Raw genomic sequence first — 17256 nt, forward strand, 5'->3', positions numbered from 1 at the left:
ATATAAAACAACCCTGAAATGAAAAGTTGTTAACTTTTTATGTATTGTAATTTTTTTATTAAATCTTACAAGACATTGTTATGCTTTCATATTTTAGTTTAGTTTCTAGATTGTAACAATTAATTAAGCATTTATATTATAATATTTAGTTTGCAGATTATAACAAGAAATGTTATTTAAAAAAAACAACAAACTGAACTGAAGTCATGATAACATTACAACATTTTTGTAACTAATTATTAAACTCAAGGAACTGCAATGGATACTTTTCTTTCTCGTTTGTTATATAGGCATCCCTAATTCTAATTTTATCTTCCAACCGATCTTTTTTCTCCATTAGGTGTATGATCTGCTCGTCCTTCTCAGCAATCCATTTTTCGGTTGTTTTGATTGTCTTATTAGTTTTTTTATCCATTCTTCATGCTCTTTGATTTCGTATCTTTTGAGGTCTATCCATTCTTGAGCTTGTTTGCATTCCCATGCAATTTCATTACCACGTTGAGTGAGAAGTCGGGATGACTCTTTGTCTTGTTCTTGTTGTTCTTCAGCCTTTTTCAATTCTTTAAAATTGTCATCAGACATATATGGGCCTGATGAAGACGGTGTAAAAAAAGGGTCGACTGAATCACAGTAGTAACAATCTACTTCGTTGCATGAGCAAATTTCGCAATTTTTTGGGGAACTCATAATAAAGTCGTGATTATAATAAAGTGATGCTATAAGTGGTATTTATACATACTACTCCATCTGCAAATCATAGTCTAAATGCAACCATTTCGTAATCAACGGTGTAATTCATAGTCAAACTTTGAAATAACAACACACTAAAGACAAGTCACTGTAGTAACCTGCAAATTGTAGTCAAACTCTTAAGTGACAAGACATAAATGACTGTTTGACATGATAAGTCACTGCAGTAACCTCTAAATTATAGCCCTGTATTTATTATTATAAATAGATGTTTAAGCTATACTAACCAAATCACAGTCTTGTATTTAGTATTATAAGAAATGTCGTCGAATGCATCAAGTTCTTCGAATGAAGTACCTCTTTCCAACTCTGAACGACCATGGACGAAAAACGAGCTGTTGGTTCTAACACGATGTTGGCTAAGTGTTAAGTAGGGTGTACCGTTACTTACTCCCTCGCATTGCCTAGTAGGTGATGAATGGACCCGCATAACAGCTTTGTTCAACCATGAGATGGGAGAAGGACAACAACGAAAACAATCAGATGTTGTTAGTAAATGGATGGATGTAAAGGAAGAAGTCACATGGTTCAATCGAGTGTGTTAGTATGTGAAAAGTACTAGAGTTCGTTGTCGAGACGAGGAAGAGTTCTTGGAAGTTGTTAATGATTTTAAATCTTGGATCATGAAGGCAGAGACTTTGAATATCAAGACGTTTGGAAGGTTGTTAAAAATAATCAGTATTTCATGTAGTGTGCTCTATTTTACGTTATAAATAACCCATGGACCTGTTTTTTATTTAAATGCTTTGTTTGTAGTAATGTTTTTAGTTTAATGTTTCGTCTAATGGTTGTTAGTTTCATGTTTTAAGTTTAAGGCGTAGAGTTGGAATATTTGTAATGTTTAAAGTTTAATGGTTCATGGATATGTTGTTAGTAATGTATTGTATACTGTCGTTAACACTAATGCAACCAACATTTATATATTATAATTAAACAGAGGAGGTGCTTACAATACAAACGTAATACACGAAAATAACCTAGTACACACCTATTAAATAGAAATACATATTAAACAAACAGGACATATTTCAAAATATTCCAAGGGGCTTAAAACTGAAATTCGGATCCGTCACTCAATGACTTGTACTCCTCCTTAGGAGCTTCCAAGATGACATCGTCAGAAGCATTTAAACGGGCGTCGTCAATTTTGGTATAAAGATCGATAATTAATAGAACTTCAGTGTTCATTTAATATCATCTTGCCATGATGTCTAGTTCGTCACGTTCGTTTGCTGTGGTCATTCGGTTTTCAGCATTGAAGATATTGGTTAACGAGTCCAAAACATTGGATCGTTCAGCTTGCTGGTCTCGTACACATGAATATATGCACGTGTAAGAACCAAGAAGTCGTCATTGCTCCATGGTATTGAACTCATATTTAGTGAAATAAAGAGATTAAATATTCAAAAATAATATACAAATAATTATAACACCGGTTATTAAAATGTTATTTTAACTAAAATTCTATTTGTAGTAGTTTATACACAATATCGCAGTCAAATCTTCTTATTATGTCTGCAATTCATAGTCCAGGTTAACTGAAGAACGCAGTGTACTAACTGAGAACACAACAGATCACTGTTCAAGTTGACAAGCCATTGCATCTGGATGACAGCACAATACACTGCTTCTTGAGTTGACAAACCATTCCATCGAATGACAACACAATACACTGCTACTTGAGTTGACAAGCCATTGAGCTGGGAAAATAACGAGTCGCTATAAATAATTGTTCATACCCTATTTAATTGTATCGCATTTTTTCCCCTTGCGACTATGGACTCACCCGTACCACTTAGATGGAGCAACGAAGAGGAGGTCGCTTTGGTTCAAGCTTGGATTGTAACTGTAGAGGATGATTTTCCAACAGGCCCGCCAGAAGTTCACACTGGATCATTTTGGTCTCGTTTCTGTCATTTGTTTCACCATCATATGGGGCGTACTCAATATCGAAGAAGAAGAGATGTCAAAGTGATGTTTTGGATTTGAAAAAAAAAGTCAAGCATTTTCAACGTATTTATAACGAGCTGGATAATGAAGATGAGAATATGGATGAAGACATTCTCATACAGCTGGCTTTGGAACTATATTGTTTTGAATCTGATGGTAGAGAGTTTACCCATGGAGATGCATGAAATCTTTTAAAGAATGTCCCTCACTTTTAATATGCATGTTGGTTAAGTTGTGTGTTTTTCGTTAGTTTCGTTGCTTGTTTTTGTACATGTGTTTTCTCACTACTTAACAAATCTCCCTTACTTTTAATGTATGTTGTTACCTCAATGACAGTTAAAAAAGAATTAAGATTAGACGTCCATAATCAATTCATTAAAACATTAACCCATAACTAGTACATAACATAACATAAAATGCAACGTTGTACATAAAATGCAAACGGGGTACATGAATAACTACTTCTTTTAGGGAGGTAATAGGACCACCTTTTCATTTGAAATTTCCCAGTGCACATGTGATGGTACAGAATTCACCGACTCAAATTCAAATGCAACACGGTACACGACAACAGAAAACTTATAATCAACCATTTCGTGAATGGATTCAGACGTTCGGGTTCTTAGACATGCTATAGAGTGGCCACATGGTATACCGTTTTTTTTCCATTTCCCACAACTACATACCCTACGTTCAAATTGTACTTTGTTGGTGCAAAAAATGTTATCGACTTCAAATGTATCCGCATACAAACATTTTGCCACCCAATTATAAGACTTGTTTATCCGCTTTTGAAGCTTAATCTCAACATAAGGGGTCACCCTACCAGACAATCTCTCTGCAATATTTGTTAATTTTAAAATAATAATACAAGGAAAAACCAAATATTAGTATAAAGTTACCTGCTACTTCAGCCCGTTCAGCATACGTTGTTTGTATCGATGTATTGATTAACTCAATTATCGTTGTTGTAGGAAACTCTCGTGTGGATGTGGATAGAATTTTCAACATTTTAGGGACATCAATCGATTTAACATTGTAATGCACTTTTGGGAAAAATGCTCGTGTCCATTTTGAAATTGCTATATCGTTAAGCCAGAAAATTGGACTCCTAAGCAAGGTGCAAAAAGGTGGTTCCATACATGCATTTTTCAACCTTTCCAGACACAAAAAAATATCATGAACACTATATCCATTGCATGACTTCCAAAACAACGTTTCGACTTCAGTATCATTATGTCCGACATAATATCGTATTTTTCTGGCTATATCTTAAGGACAATATCGATGATACGAATATGGGTAGACACTATGAATAGCAAAGTCTATTTTATCACATAGGTTGCTTATGAAACAACCTCTGTATCCTCACCTAAACACTCTTTTAACTTCATCATGAACCATCTCCACGATTCTTCACACTCTAAGGTCCCCAAACCAATTGCTAAGAGTAGAGGTTCATGGTTTCCATCCAAAGCCACTGCGAAGAACATTGTTGTCAGATAGTTGCCAATTAGGGGTAAATAACCCACATATATTAACGGTATCATGCACCTAAGGAAGGTATGAATCTGCATAAAAAAACAAACATTTATTAGTGATAAGTAAAAAGTAATCGAGATACATTACCATGAAATATTATATAACTCAATAAAAGAAATATGCTATACCACGCAACCTAAAGCCACAAAACAGAATTGAAAGCGGTTGGTATCCGTTTTCTTAATGGTTGTGAAGGTATTAGGATTTGTTCTTTGAAGATTATGCAAGAATATTGGTAGCTGAGAAAAGCTTATTTTGGTGTAAGTACTCATTTTCACAACCAATGAAAATGTTTTACAATCATCACACAAATGCAATTATAATTATATTGAAACTACTGTTTCTCTACAATTCATACTTCATAGTTCAACTTTTTAAATTCATAGTCAAACCAGTTCATTTCATAGTCAAAAATCACTGACCGACAAGACAAGACAAGACAATGTACTTGTCTGCAGTTCATAGTTCAACTTTTTGAATTCATAGTCAAACCAATTCATTTCATAGTCAAACATCATTGATAGACAAGACAAGACAACACAACACAATGTACTTGTCTACATTTCATAGTTCAACTTTTTGAATTCATAGTCAAACCAATTCAGTTCATAGTCAAACATCATATATCGACAAGACAAGACAAGACACAACAATGTATTTGTCTGCAATTCATAGTTCAACCTTTTGAGTTCATAGTCAAACAAGTTCATTTCATAGTCAAACATAATTGTTTGTAATATAATTTCTTCTATAAATGTGTGTAAAGTAATTATGAGAAATTTATCTGAGAAAGTAACTCATATTTAATAGAAAAATAAGGCTAATGGTATACTGCAATTGCGGAGGTGAACGTTGTTGGATTAGTGTCTAAGCCCGTAACCATATTTGGTAAGTACTTGATCCGGTTGTGCATGGTCCTTTTGGGTTGCCTTCACCAAAGCAACTTGACTGGAGAAATAATAAAGAAAGAGGTTATTATGATTTATTAATATATTATAGGAATACTATATTAATAGGAGAAATCATATTTGTTTAATTATTGTCAAGCCAGTGGGAGTATAGTTAGTTTTCTCATGTTATATGTCGATGACATACTACTCATAGGAAACGACATCCCGACACTGCAGGAAGTTAAGTCCTTGCTCGGGAAGTGTTTCGCTATGAAGGACCTCGGAGAGGCTTCTTATATTTTGGGAATAAGGATAGTGAGAGACTGAAGTAAGAGACTAATAGGACTTAGTCAGAATACTTACTTGGACAAGGTACTTAAACATTTTAGTATGGAGAACTCGAAGAAGGGAGAATTACCGATCCAAAGTAATGCCAAGTTGAGTAAGAACCAAAGTCTGAGTACCGAAGCCGAGATAGCAGAGATGAGTCGATTACCTTACGCTTCCATAGTTGGCTCAATCATGTATGCTATGACTTGTACTCGCCCTGATGTGGCCTTCGCCTTGAGCATGGTTAGTAGATATCAAGGGAACCCCGACAGAGCACATTGGACCGCAGTCAAGAATATCCTTAAGTACCTTCGGAGGACCAAGGAATGGTTTATGGTTCTTGGAGGGAGTGATGACTTCAAGGTGCGAGGGTATAGTGATGCCAGTTTCCAGACCGACAGGGACAACTATCGTTCGCAGTCAGGCTAGGTCTTTACCCTTAATGGAGGAGCACTGACTTGGAAAAGTTCAAGCAAGAAATCGTAGCTGACTCAACGTGCGAATCAGAGTATATTGCAGCGAGTGAAGCATCAAAGGAGGCGATATGGCTGAAGAACTGCATTGGAGACCTTGGAGTTGTACCTGCCATAACAAAGCCTATGGAAATTTTCTGTGATAATGAAGGAGCGGTTGCATTGACCAAGGAACCGAGGGATCATGGTAAATCTCGACATATCGATAGAAAATATCACTTTATTAGACATCGGGTAGAAGAAGGAGTCCTCGTAGTTAAGAGGATATCATTAGAGGAGAACCCAACAGATCCGCTTACGAAGACACTGAATAGGGTTAAGCATTTGCAGCACGCTAGGGCATTGAGCTGAAGGATGATGTTAGTTTGGATTAAATAGTTTAGAATTGATTAATAGATAATTGTAATTGACATTTGATGATTAAATAAAGGAGTGTTATTTATTAGTATAGCTACCGTCTTATGTTAATTGGTTGACTATTATTTTGCTTTGCATGTTTTAACTTCCTGAATAATTAAGTTAATTAAGAACAATAGAATTATTCAAACGATCCACAGTCATTCATATGTTGGAAGTAGGTATGAATGAAGACTGTCATGAATTGGTGTGTAGATTGTCTGAATGGTATTAGACATAACAAAGGTTTGTTACAACATTCATGAGTGCTTATAAATAAGTTTTGAGCATTGGAATAAACCCGCACTTGCTGGAATCACTTCATGGAATCTATTACGAGTGATCGCAAGATGATAATATCATATGGTCTTAAAACCAAGATATATGGCTTATTGTTTGCTAATTGATTGTACATTGATAATGAGAAACTGCATCAGTAAATTGATGTCATAAAACGCATTGTTGTGTATAATTGATTAGTGAGTAGTAAATGCATATAAGTCGAAGTTTATCTATTTCTTTTATCCTTAGGGTATAAAAGCGATATCATGGCCCCTCGATGATTTTGATTTGACTTATGTGTCAGGCTCGGTCAGGACTGAATTGATGTGTTCAATTAAGTTATATGTCAAATGAATATGAGATTGAGAAACTAGCTGCCGGACAATGAATATGACTATGTTCCACGATATCTAAAACAGAGGACTATACGATCCCTTATCTAAAGGACAGGTTACTGATAAGATCAGAGTTCGATAGCGTTTTTGAGAGCTACTATTGCTAATCGAGTTTTACTTACATTTGTGGTTACTAGACTTATCCAAGTGGGAGATTGTTGGATTAGTGTCTATGCCCGTAACCATATTTGGTAAGTACTTGACCCGGTTGTGCATGGTCATTTTGGGTTGCCTTCACCAAAGCAACTTGATTGGAGAAATAATAGAGAAAGAGGTTATTATGATTTATTAATATATTATAGGAATAATATATTAATAGGAGAAATCATATTTGTTTAATTAATATTGGTCAATAATTAATTAAGAATTAATTTTGTGATCAAATGTAATTAATTAAACTGCAGGGACTGAATTGTAATTATGTGATAGTTGCAAATTAGGGCAATGGATACCCTATGGGAGAGGTAGACGAATTCAAGGGGATAAGGCCTTTGAAATCATCCAAGGATAAGGGTTATCAAGGCTTATCTTTTGGTTACTTGGTAGGCAAGCAACTAGATAAGGATAAGGATAAGGACTAAAACCCTAATCTCTACCCTATATAAAGACCCCTAAGCCTAAAGAAATCGACGACTTGATTCCCTAGGGTTCCTAGAGCCGATTTCTAACCTCTTTCCTCTCTCTCTCTCTCGCCTCTCCAATTGCTTGTGGTGTTTGTGAGCCATTAGAGGTACTACACTTGTGGTACTTGCTTTCAAGACTAAGAGATGGAAGATTATTGTTGTTATTGCAAAATAACAACAAGAGGTATGTGATCTACTCTTCTATACAAATTTCGAAATATATACCTGCTAGCTAGGGTTCTTAATGTGTTCATAAAGTTGTGTGTCTAATAGAGAAAACATAGATCCAAATCTAGGGTTTCATGCACACATAGGATTGTTTGTACAAAACCCATCAAACGTATCGTTAGGATTTCGGGTACAACTAAAAGCCCAGGAAGATTGTTTTACGCTTGCCCATATTTGGTATCATGTTCTTAATGTCATTCATATTTAAACCCTCGTGTTTACATGACAACAATTCTTACTGTCAATGTTTAAATTTACAGGGATCAAAATGCGAATTTATCAGTTGGGTTGATGAAGAGAAGGACCACTTATCTATGGTAATAGCTAAAGTAGCTAACTCTAATAAGCTCTTTCAATCAGAAAATAAGAAGTTAAAGATAGCGTTGGTTTGTAGTTGGGTGTTATTCTTGGCAGTTCTTGTTTACAAGTTGTAAGCTTTTTAATATTGTTTTGATAGTTTTGAAGTTGTTAGGTCAATAAATTGTTGTATTTGTTATTATGTTTAGAACAGTGTACTTGTAACGTTAAAACAAATGTTGTTATCATTCTTATGTTGTAAGTATTGATAAGTTATTAGTAGGTCATTAATTTGTTGTAATTGTTGTAACGTTAAAACTAAAAATAAACTAATAATCAAATCCAACATTAATTTACATATACAAAAATATAATCCAACTACATAGGACCAAGACTCGACCCCCAATAAATTTTTGCCATCCGTTGGCGAAACTTTAAAGTTGCGTTCTTTAGGTCAATAAGTTCACGTATTGGTTGACCTGAAACTAATTGCTCCATAAACATACAAACAAAAACACCGCAATCTCCCAAATGACTACTTTGTTGGGGAACATTTTCTTCATAAATGAATTGCATATTCAATGGAATCCTTGGGATGTTCCTTCGGACCCAATAGTTAATCTTGTCCAAATAATTTACCACCCAAAATTCAAATTTGGTAAAGGTTCCATCATATTTGAATTTTTCATAAGCCACTCTACCGAAACTGTCATAAATATGGACTTCCATTGATGCCAATCGTAGTTCCCCAAATAATCAGTGATTAGGGGATGAATGAATCGGTAATAGGACCTGCATAAGGATCAGAAAATAAAATTATGTTTTTTATATCACAATACAAAAACAAAACGACAATATTTTCAATATAAAAAATTAAGTTTACTGTATCGACATCTCACCAAGCAACCATGAAGTTGGGGTACGTAGGAATACCAGTCATAAATGCCCTCCAATCATGCCCTTCTTCCAAAGCATGGCAAACAAAAAAATTTGGAGGCATTATTGTATGTTGGTCGCCCTCAAACCGTCTCTCCATCAATAGTGTATACCAAATGGTTATATGCTGCACAAAATTATGATACTTTTGTTATTGACTAAAAAACAAATTACTTTTAAATTAATAAATTAACAATTATTTTACCAATGACTCCAACCATCCGTCGTGTGTATGCCAAACAAGGCGCTCCAAAAATCTCTATCTAACACGAAATTAAACAAATGATGCTGGACATCATATGAATGAAATAAATAATTGTGAATGACAACCTCACCGCCTGCTACATAAGGTTGCAGGCGCAACATGGAGAAGTCGTGAGCAACATCAAAAGCAGGAAGAGGAATGAAGCTTGTTGATTTGATATGAACCTTCTTTTTTGCTCTTCTTTTTTGCTTCGGTATCGTGTGCAACTAAAAACAATATTCAAATGTTTAAATCTCTACCTTTCAGATAATTCACATAAACATAAAATTATAAGTTTATAAATTAAACGAATACCTCGGTGTAAGGAGGGCACAAATACTGTGATGGTTTTCGAATCCTCGATTTATCGGGTGTAACTTCTTTGCCATCAACACCATAATCATCATAATAATCTACATTTCTCGTAATTATTACTTCATCTTTGTCCAACACCTAATTTAATAAGCAATAATCTCTAATTAAAAAAATGTTTCAATCTACTAAAAACAAAATAAAAATAAATGTAAGTATAAGAACCTCTTTAGCTTCATTATAATCATTTACATCAAACACATCATTATCAAATTTGTTCCCCACATTGTCATTCATCTCCTCCAACTCCTACATTAAAAATAAAACATTATACGTATTAACGAAAGACACATTAAAAATTAATTATTAAAATCGTAAAGGTAATATCTATAACAACTTTGTCATCTTCGATATCACCAAAAATATTTTTAGTTGTATTATTTTTATTCATCATTTCAACTTGTACAACATACATTTTCAAATATAAAATATGAACACAAATATTCATATATGTTAATAAAATTAAAAATATAATGTAGCGTGTAACTAACCCGTTCATCAAATTTTGTTTGGAATACTGCAGGCTCCTCAAAATTGATGTCATTCCAAAATTCTTCATTATTCACTTCTTCAACAAAAACCTCTCTAGATTCTCGGTTCATAAACACATGCTGCTCTAATACATGTAGCCGTTTCAACACCTCGTCTAGGTTGTGTTTCCCACTACCCCTACCTCTACCATGAGAGTGACCACTGGACGACATACTAGATGAAGATTCGTCTTGTCTCTTAAAATGGTACCGTACTGGGGATGGAACTGATTTCCGTTCACCATATACATACTCTTGAAATGACATATAATAACAAGATGTCATCTCACCATCACTTGGTAACATGTTTTGTCTTTGTGGTTGTCCCTCCTAAAAAATTTAACATATTAAAAATGCATATAAAAGTATAATAATGAAGTTTATTAATAATAAAAAATTATTTATAAACCTATATCTTTGAAAAAATCTTGTTCACATCAACCCATTTCAATTTTTTTGTCCCACTTCATCGTTTCATCCGAGACATGTCTTTATTTTTTCTCAATAGAAATCCACATGCAAGAACAACCGGAAGCATCTCATATATCCATATCTACAATTTTTACAATTATAGTAATAAAAGTTAAAATTAAAATAGAAAACATAACAATAAAACAATTTAAATATAAGTAAATTTTTATACCCTTATTGGAGCCGTAAATCCTGAGACGGAGTATTTTAAAGTTTGACGACGCTCAGGAAGTGATAAATATTTATTTATCTTGTTCCATGTATCCTCAAGGTCATCATACGTAAAATCCCATAGATAGTTACCGCAAGCGAAACTAACAAAAAAAAATAGCTATAATATAAATTAACATTAATAATATAAAACTTTCAACGTAAACAAAATATACCTGTTTCAGACATCCAAATTCTCAGCAAAAAAAGCAATCTTGTGGCACCCGATCATTTATTTCTCTTTCCAAAAAACTTTCACACAAAATGTATATCAAACATACGTTAACTGTATCGGCGTCATCAACTTCTAAGAATGGTTGATTTAAAATAAAACTCTTCAGTTCGCCGATTTTCACCGAACTATTTGTATAGTTCGGAAATAGCCGCTCACGCAATAAACATCTTTTTTTACTAGTTACTATTTTTTTTGACATTTTTTTCTCGATGTTTTTTGGATACTCCCTAAAATTGAAGCCGATTATCAAACAAAACTCTTCCGGCCCATATACCATTTTCGTATCGCATACTCTAAAATATAACCGTTTTATTCCATCTGGAAATAAAACAACGTCCGACCGGATCTGATGAAGGAACATTTTATTGAACAACAATCCGTCCCCTTGTAAACGAGAGACATCCAACAAATAACCAAATATGGTATCTCTAAATATGTCACGCCTGACACCATCTAACACTTCAAATACTTCCCATATATTACACCTCGAGCCTTTTAAGTTTACAATTGTTTTCACATTGAAATAATTAAAATTATATTGCACAAAAACATATTAGAGAACTAAACAAATATTTCTTTTTAAAATATATGATTATTAAGTGCAATAATAACATAAACAATAATAACAATGCAAATGCAAATATTTAATAAATAATTTATATATTTACGATAAAAAACAAGAACGTACACATAGTATAATAATTTTTCAACTTAAACAACAAATATATAAACAGTTTTCCAAGTTATACGACAAATATACAAACAATTTTTATCTTTCTAATTATATAAAATAACATTTTCTAACCATACAAACAAACAAATTTTCAAATAAAACGACAACTAAATTAACAATTTTCCAAATTATACGACAAATATATACAGATTTTCAACTTATACGACAAATATAAACAATTTCTAACGATACTATAAAAATTTTTATACTTCAAAAACAAATATATACAAAATTTCAACTTATACGACAAATATATATACAAACGACTATTGTACACATACTGTAATTTAACAAATTTTCAATTTATAAAAACAATTACACGATAAAAATATACAATTTTTCAAGTTATACAACAACTATACAAACGATAAATAACATATTGTAAACATTATTCTAACAGTTTATTTAACTAATAACTTAAAAAAGTGAGCATATTCTAATCATTTTACTAAATATACAACCATCCGATGTACACTCTACGCAGTCTCTACTTATACATTCATACAACTAATAACAAAATAGCATTTAAACTTCAAGTTTACTAATAACAAATATTAAAACTATCAAATACAACAAAATTACTCTTTCACAAATATTATAATTTCATTTTTTTTACTCTAACTAATACAACAAATAATAAAATAATAAAGATATATACTAAATAAATGTTAATTAAAACATTAAAAGAGTTAAAATCTAACCATATTTGCGGGATTATTGAAAGAATCCTCCATTTTCTTCAAAAAATCATCAAAAGGAATCCCCGAGAGAGAGAGAAAGAGAAAGAGTTTTTCTGTAATGAAGAGTAAAAAATGAAGAAAAAAAAATCTTATATAAGAAAATCTGCATAAAATCGCAGATAGCTACAGTAAATCGCAGATGGGGCTATTTCATTTATCAAATCAATGGTCAATTTTATAATTTCGATTTTTTTGGTTAAATTTGTAAGATAATTAGTGTAATTAGCTAAATTTGTTATTTTCTCTATTATATATATTAAGTAATTAATGTTTTATATTAATATAATATAAAAAATATTATATATCAAAGTGAACTCAATGTTACTCTTTGTAATATATAAAAGATATATATTTATAAATATTTAAATTATATAGTTGTATTTTACATAAACATTTATTTTATGTACTATAAATATTTTAATTATAGAGTTGTATTATGCTATTCACAAGAACTACCTAGTTAATGTCATTATGTCAAGGGCAACAAGTTGATCGTAAAAACCCTCTCGAGTCTCGACGTTCGAATTCACTGTTTGCACCCACCACAATCGGTTTTCAGGAAACCCAACACTGACAAAGTGCACGAATTTCAAAGCAACGTAAATACCCACAACCAAAACACGCAAATCCACCGGCCAAACCAAACTACCCACTTTAATTCTACAGAGAAATGGGCGAGAATGGCGCAGATGCCATGGAAACGGAGATGAGTAACGGCGGCGGAAGCGGAGGAGGAACAGGTAGGTGTTTGAGCAGCTTCGTTGACGAAGGTAGCACTGAGAGTCACAGATACTACCTTTCACGTAGAACACTGTTAGAGATGCTCAGAGACAGAGGTTACGATATCTCAAATTCGGAAATCGAGTTCACTCTCCAGCAGTTCCGGGACCTCCATGGTCAAGCTGTCGACGTTGACCGTCTTCGTATCAGCGCTTCTCATGTTTCTGATCCTGATAATAAGGTTTCTGACTACTCTCTCAAACCTTTCCCTAATTCTTTTCGAATCTTTTTTTGAAATCTAAATGGGTTTGTTCTTTGACGATCAGAAGATAATCTTTCTCTATTTTGGGGGTCTGATTCTTGATTTTGTTAAAATCGTTTGTGATTTTGGAAATTCGCTTTCGTTCTGGTTTATTCCGTGGAAATCAATTGCCTTTTCTGATACATTCATCTCACCTGCCGAATTAGGGAAATCGAATTGATTTATTCTACGATCTTAGAACCGATTGCATGGGTTTTAGGACCTTGATGTTTGATTATTGCTTCGAAAACGAAAGGCAAATCTTCACAAATCTCATTCCTTCCTCACAAAACAAACACAAACATACACAAACACAAGTTGTATTCTTGAGTCGGAAATTGATGCATGTCTTCTTTTTGCATTCAACTTAAATCAATACCGATGAATATAACAAATGCTGCTGAAGCGACAATCTTGGTGCTCCATTTGTAACAAAATCCATGTCAATTGAAATGTGAAATTAGGGCTTCGACCAAATAAGACTGGTTATGTTGTTCTTCAATAGAAACGAAACCCACCAAGCAATTCAGTATACATGTTATCTGTTTACATTTTCAGACTGAAAGTTTGAAACTTTCTGCTTTGTTTTTCCTGATCACAGATTCTCGCTGTTTTCTGTGGGACGGGTGTGGTAAAAGTGAATGCCATCCGTTGGATTGCAACACAGATCATGAATAAGGAGAGTTTAAGCCGTTTGATAATTGTAGTGCAAAATCACATTACAAATCAGGCTATGAAAGCAGTGGATCTTTTTTCATTCAAGGTCGAAATATTCCAAGTAAGTGTCTTGTTGATTTACCCATAAGGGCCCCACTTCTAAAGTGAATGTTATCTCATTTTTGCTCTTTTTACTTTTAAAGTGCGACTTATGATATTCAAATCTATGTTTCTACAGATAACAGATTTGCTTGTTAATATTACAAAGCATGTGTTGAAACCGAGGCACAGGGTCATAACAGATGTAGAGAAAGCAAAACTCTTGAAGAAGTTCAATTTGAATGAGAAACAGGTCAGTGCAAGGTTTTTCATGATTGAAGGGCATTTTAGACTTTTAATCATTCTTTGTTTCACACATTTTCAGCTTCCAAGAATGTCACAGAAAGATGCAATTGCTCAATATTATGGGCTGGAGAAGGGACAGGTGATTGAAGTGACCTACAATGGTGAAATAACTGGGCTTCATGTCACTTATCGTTGTATTTGGTGATCATCTTGCATTAGATTTGGTATTAATGTTAGGGACTTTGTGTGTGTGTGTGTGTGTTTGTATGCTAATGATCTTTAATTCTAAGAAACATAAATGCTTTCTAGGGAGTAGTAGTAGTAGTTTGTGTGTTGAAAAATGTATGAGCATAAAGCAGATTGTGCTGTTTAGAAGTTAATTTGGCTCATGTGATTCGGTTTTATTAAACACCACATAAAAAAAGGACATTGGATAAAAAAGCATTCTAAAGTTACATTACATTTTTTTAATATAATATCATGTTTACAGTTGTGTAGCCTCCACATGAAGCAAAGTTTCTGTAGACAAAAAACTATTCCTGTTTTAGTGCTACTCCCAAGTTCTTTTCTGACGGATTTTATCACGTATGAAGCTAAGCATATTTCAACCTTTAAAAAGAAACATATCTCATTAACGTTCATCACACTTATGATCCAAAACAACATCATCAACATATTCTTAAAAAAAATCGACAGATGGGACAGGATAATGGGCTTACATTAAGCATCGAAGATGATAGAAACACAAATGAAGAATGGTTTGGTTCGATCTTGAAAGCTAAGTTACCACCTTCTTGCACAACTCAAATCAACAAAGTTCCTATCATTCTAAAAGAGCACAAGGATGATGAAAAGTATTACGTGCCCAAAGTTGTCTCTCTTGGTCCATATCACCATGGGAGATCAACCCTCGAGTCTGTTCAAGACTTCAAGCCACTCTTCACAAACAAGCTTGTGAAAGGGAACCATGAGTCACTCAGCAGTTTGTATAACAAGCTTGCTGAAATGGTTCAGACGTTGAAAGGGTATTACAACAATGAAGTTGATCGCTTCTCTGATGATGAGTTCACAAGGATGATGTTGCTCGATGGTTGTTTCATTTTGTATTTCATCGAATATATTTTCTTGAATAATGAAGTAGATTCAGTAGGGTTGAAAAGCCACCAGATTATGTTCGTCCAACAAGATATGTTCTTGCTAGAGAATCAAATTCCTTATCCAGTTCTAACTGAGGTGATGAAGTTTGTGCCAGATGAGATGTGGGATTCCAAGATAAAAAGGTTCGTTGATGACAATATCTTGGCAACAGAAAGACGAAGAAGAGGATCTTGGAAAACTTCTCATAAACCAGTCGCAAATCATCCAATTCCATCTAGTATAAATCATCTTCTCGAGCTTTTGCAAACCAGGCTTACGAAAGAGAAATCTTTAGGCCCAAGAGCAAATGATAGGTATACTTTTCGTAATGTTAATGAGCTTATAGAAGTAGGGATTCGTTTTAAGCCGAGTAAAATCAGATCTCTAGCACATATCGATTTCTTTAAACATGGGTTTTGTGCAAACTTAGAACTCCCTCCGATCACTGTGGATGATGCCACAAAGCCGATGTTGTTAAACTTGATAGCTTACGAGATGTGCTCCAGTGATACAAATGCTTCATGGGTCACCTCATACATATGCCTTTTGGATTCTTTGATCGATCATTATGAGGATGTTAAAGTTCTTCGTAAAGCTGGGATTATTGACAACAGGCTTGGGAGCGACAAACAAGTAGCACTACTGTTCAACGAGTTAGGGACGGATCTTGTGCCCAATAGTTTTGCGTATTCGGATGCGAGGTTTGCAATTCAGAAGCATTATGAGAGTAAGAGGAACACATGGGCTAGCCAACTGAAGCATGAGTATATCAAGAGTCCTTGGGCATTTGTAGCACTATTAGTTGGAGTTGTGGGTCTCTTTCTTAGTGGCGTTCAAGCTTACTTTAGTGTTTGGAGTACGCCAAGTGTTTGTGAAGGACTTTGTCAGGCTTTGAAGACGAATCATCACTTATGATCATCTCCTCAACTGCTCCAGTTTCATCAAAATATTTCATAATTTTTAGCATTTTTTTCTTATTTTCCAGTTGAAATAGGTTAATTTCTCTTTCTATTGGAGTCTCTATATTTTATTTTGTTTTTCGAATTGTTTTAAATTACGATTCATATAAACACAATCAAAAGAAATGCAAATTTATATGGAACCAACACCTTACGTAAAATAAAGTAGTGAAAGCAAACCAACAAAAACACTAGGACTAAACGTGGTTCTACTAGTGAGTATAGATAATATACGTCCATATGGAACATGAAAGTATCTTTGTATTAATCTCAAAACCAAAGGAATATCACATAATGTTTTTTAATGAACAAGAAGAAAAGACAACTCGTTATGTCTCGTTGTTCCCTTGCCGCCAAACAACGGCAAACCTAAAACCACAAATCATGTGGTTCCTTATGTATATAAAATTGAAATAGTCAGGTCTTTTAGCAAAATTAGGTAGATTTTCTATAGCAAAATACCAATTTTTCTATATATATATTTGTTGTATTAAAAAAAAGTAGGTCCTA

The 17256-nt window shown here is 33.7% G+C and overlaps 2 protein-coding genes across 2 annotated transcripts; both read left to right on the plus strand.

Annotated features, from left to right (window-relative positions):
- The first annotated feature begins 13151 nt into the window (after window positions 1-13151).
- On the plus strand, window positions 13152-15030 carry LOC145047993 (DNA-directed RNA polymerase V subunit 5A-like). The gene is made up of 4 exons (XM_078996374.1): window positions 13152-13588; window positions 14250-14426; window positions 14544-14657; window positions 14730-15030. The coding sequence occupies exons 1-4, from the start codon at window positions 13298-13300 to the stop codon at window positions 14853-14855; spliced, it is 708 nt and encodes a 235-aa protein (XP_078852500.1). The 5' UTR covers window positions 13152-13297; the 3' UTR covers window positions 14856-15030.
- A 208-nt stretch (window positions 15031-15238) lies between these two features.
- LOC145047992 (UPF0481 protein At3g47200-like) lies at window positions 15239-16805 on the plus strand. The gene has a single exon (XM_078996373.1). The coding sequence runs from the start codon at window positions 15347-15349 to the stop codon at window positions 16700-16702; it is 1356 nt and encodes a 451-aa protein (XP_078852499.1). The 5' UTR covers window positions 15239-15346; the 3' UTR covers window positions 16703-16805.
- The last annotated feature ends 451 nt before the right edge of the window (window positions 16806-17256 follow it).

This window comes from Lactuca saligna, chromosome 5, assembly GCF_052625555.1.
Source record: "Lactuca saligna cultivar CGN05327 chromosome 5, ASM5262555v1, whole genome shotgun sequence".
Classification (NCBI taxonomy): domain Eukaryota; kingdom Viridiplantae; phylum Streptophyta; class Magnoliopsida; order Asterales; family Asteraceae; genus Lactuca; species Lactuca saligna.

What these genes read in the sequence shown, in the direction of transcription:
- LOC145047993 (XM_078996374.1), top strand. Translation starts at nt 13,298, where the DNA reads ATGGGCGAGAATGGCGCAGATGCCATGGAAACGGAGATGAGTAACGGC. An exon ending in TCAAGGTCGAAATATTCCAA is followed by an intron (nt 14,427 to 14,543) that starts GTAAGTGTCTTG and finishes ATGTTTCTACAG; the next exon opens with ATAACAGATTTGCTTGTTAA. An exon ending in TCAATTTGAATGAGAAACAG is followed by an intron (nt 14,658 to 14,729) that starts GTCAGTGCAAGG and finishes ACACATTTTCAG; the next exon opens with CTTCCAAGAATGTCACAGAA.
- LOC145047992 (XM_078996373.1), top strand. Translation starts at nt 15,347, where the DNA reads ATGGGACAGGATAATGGGCTTACATTAAGCATCGAAGATGATAGAAAC.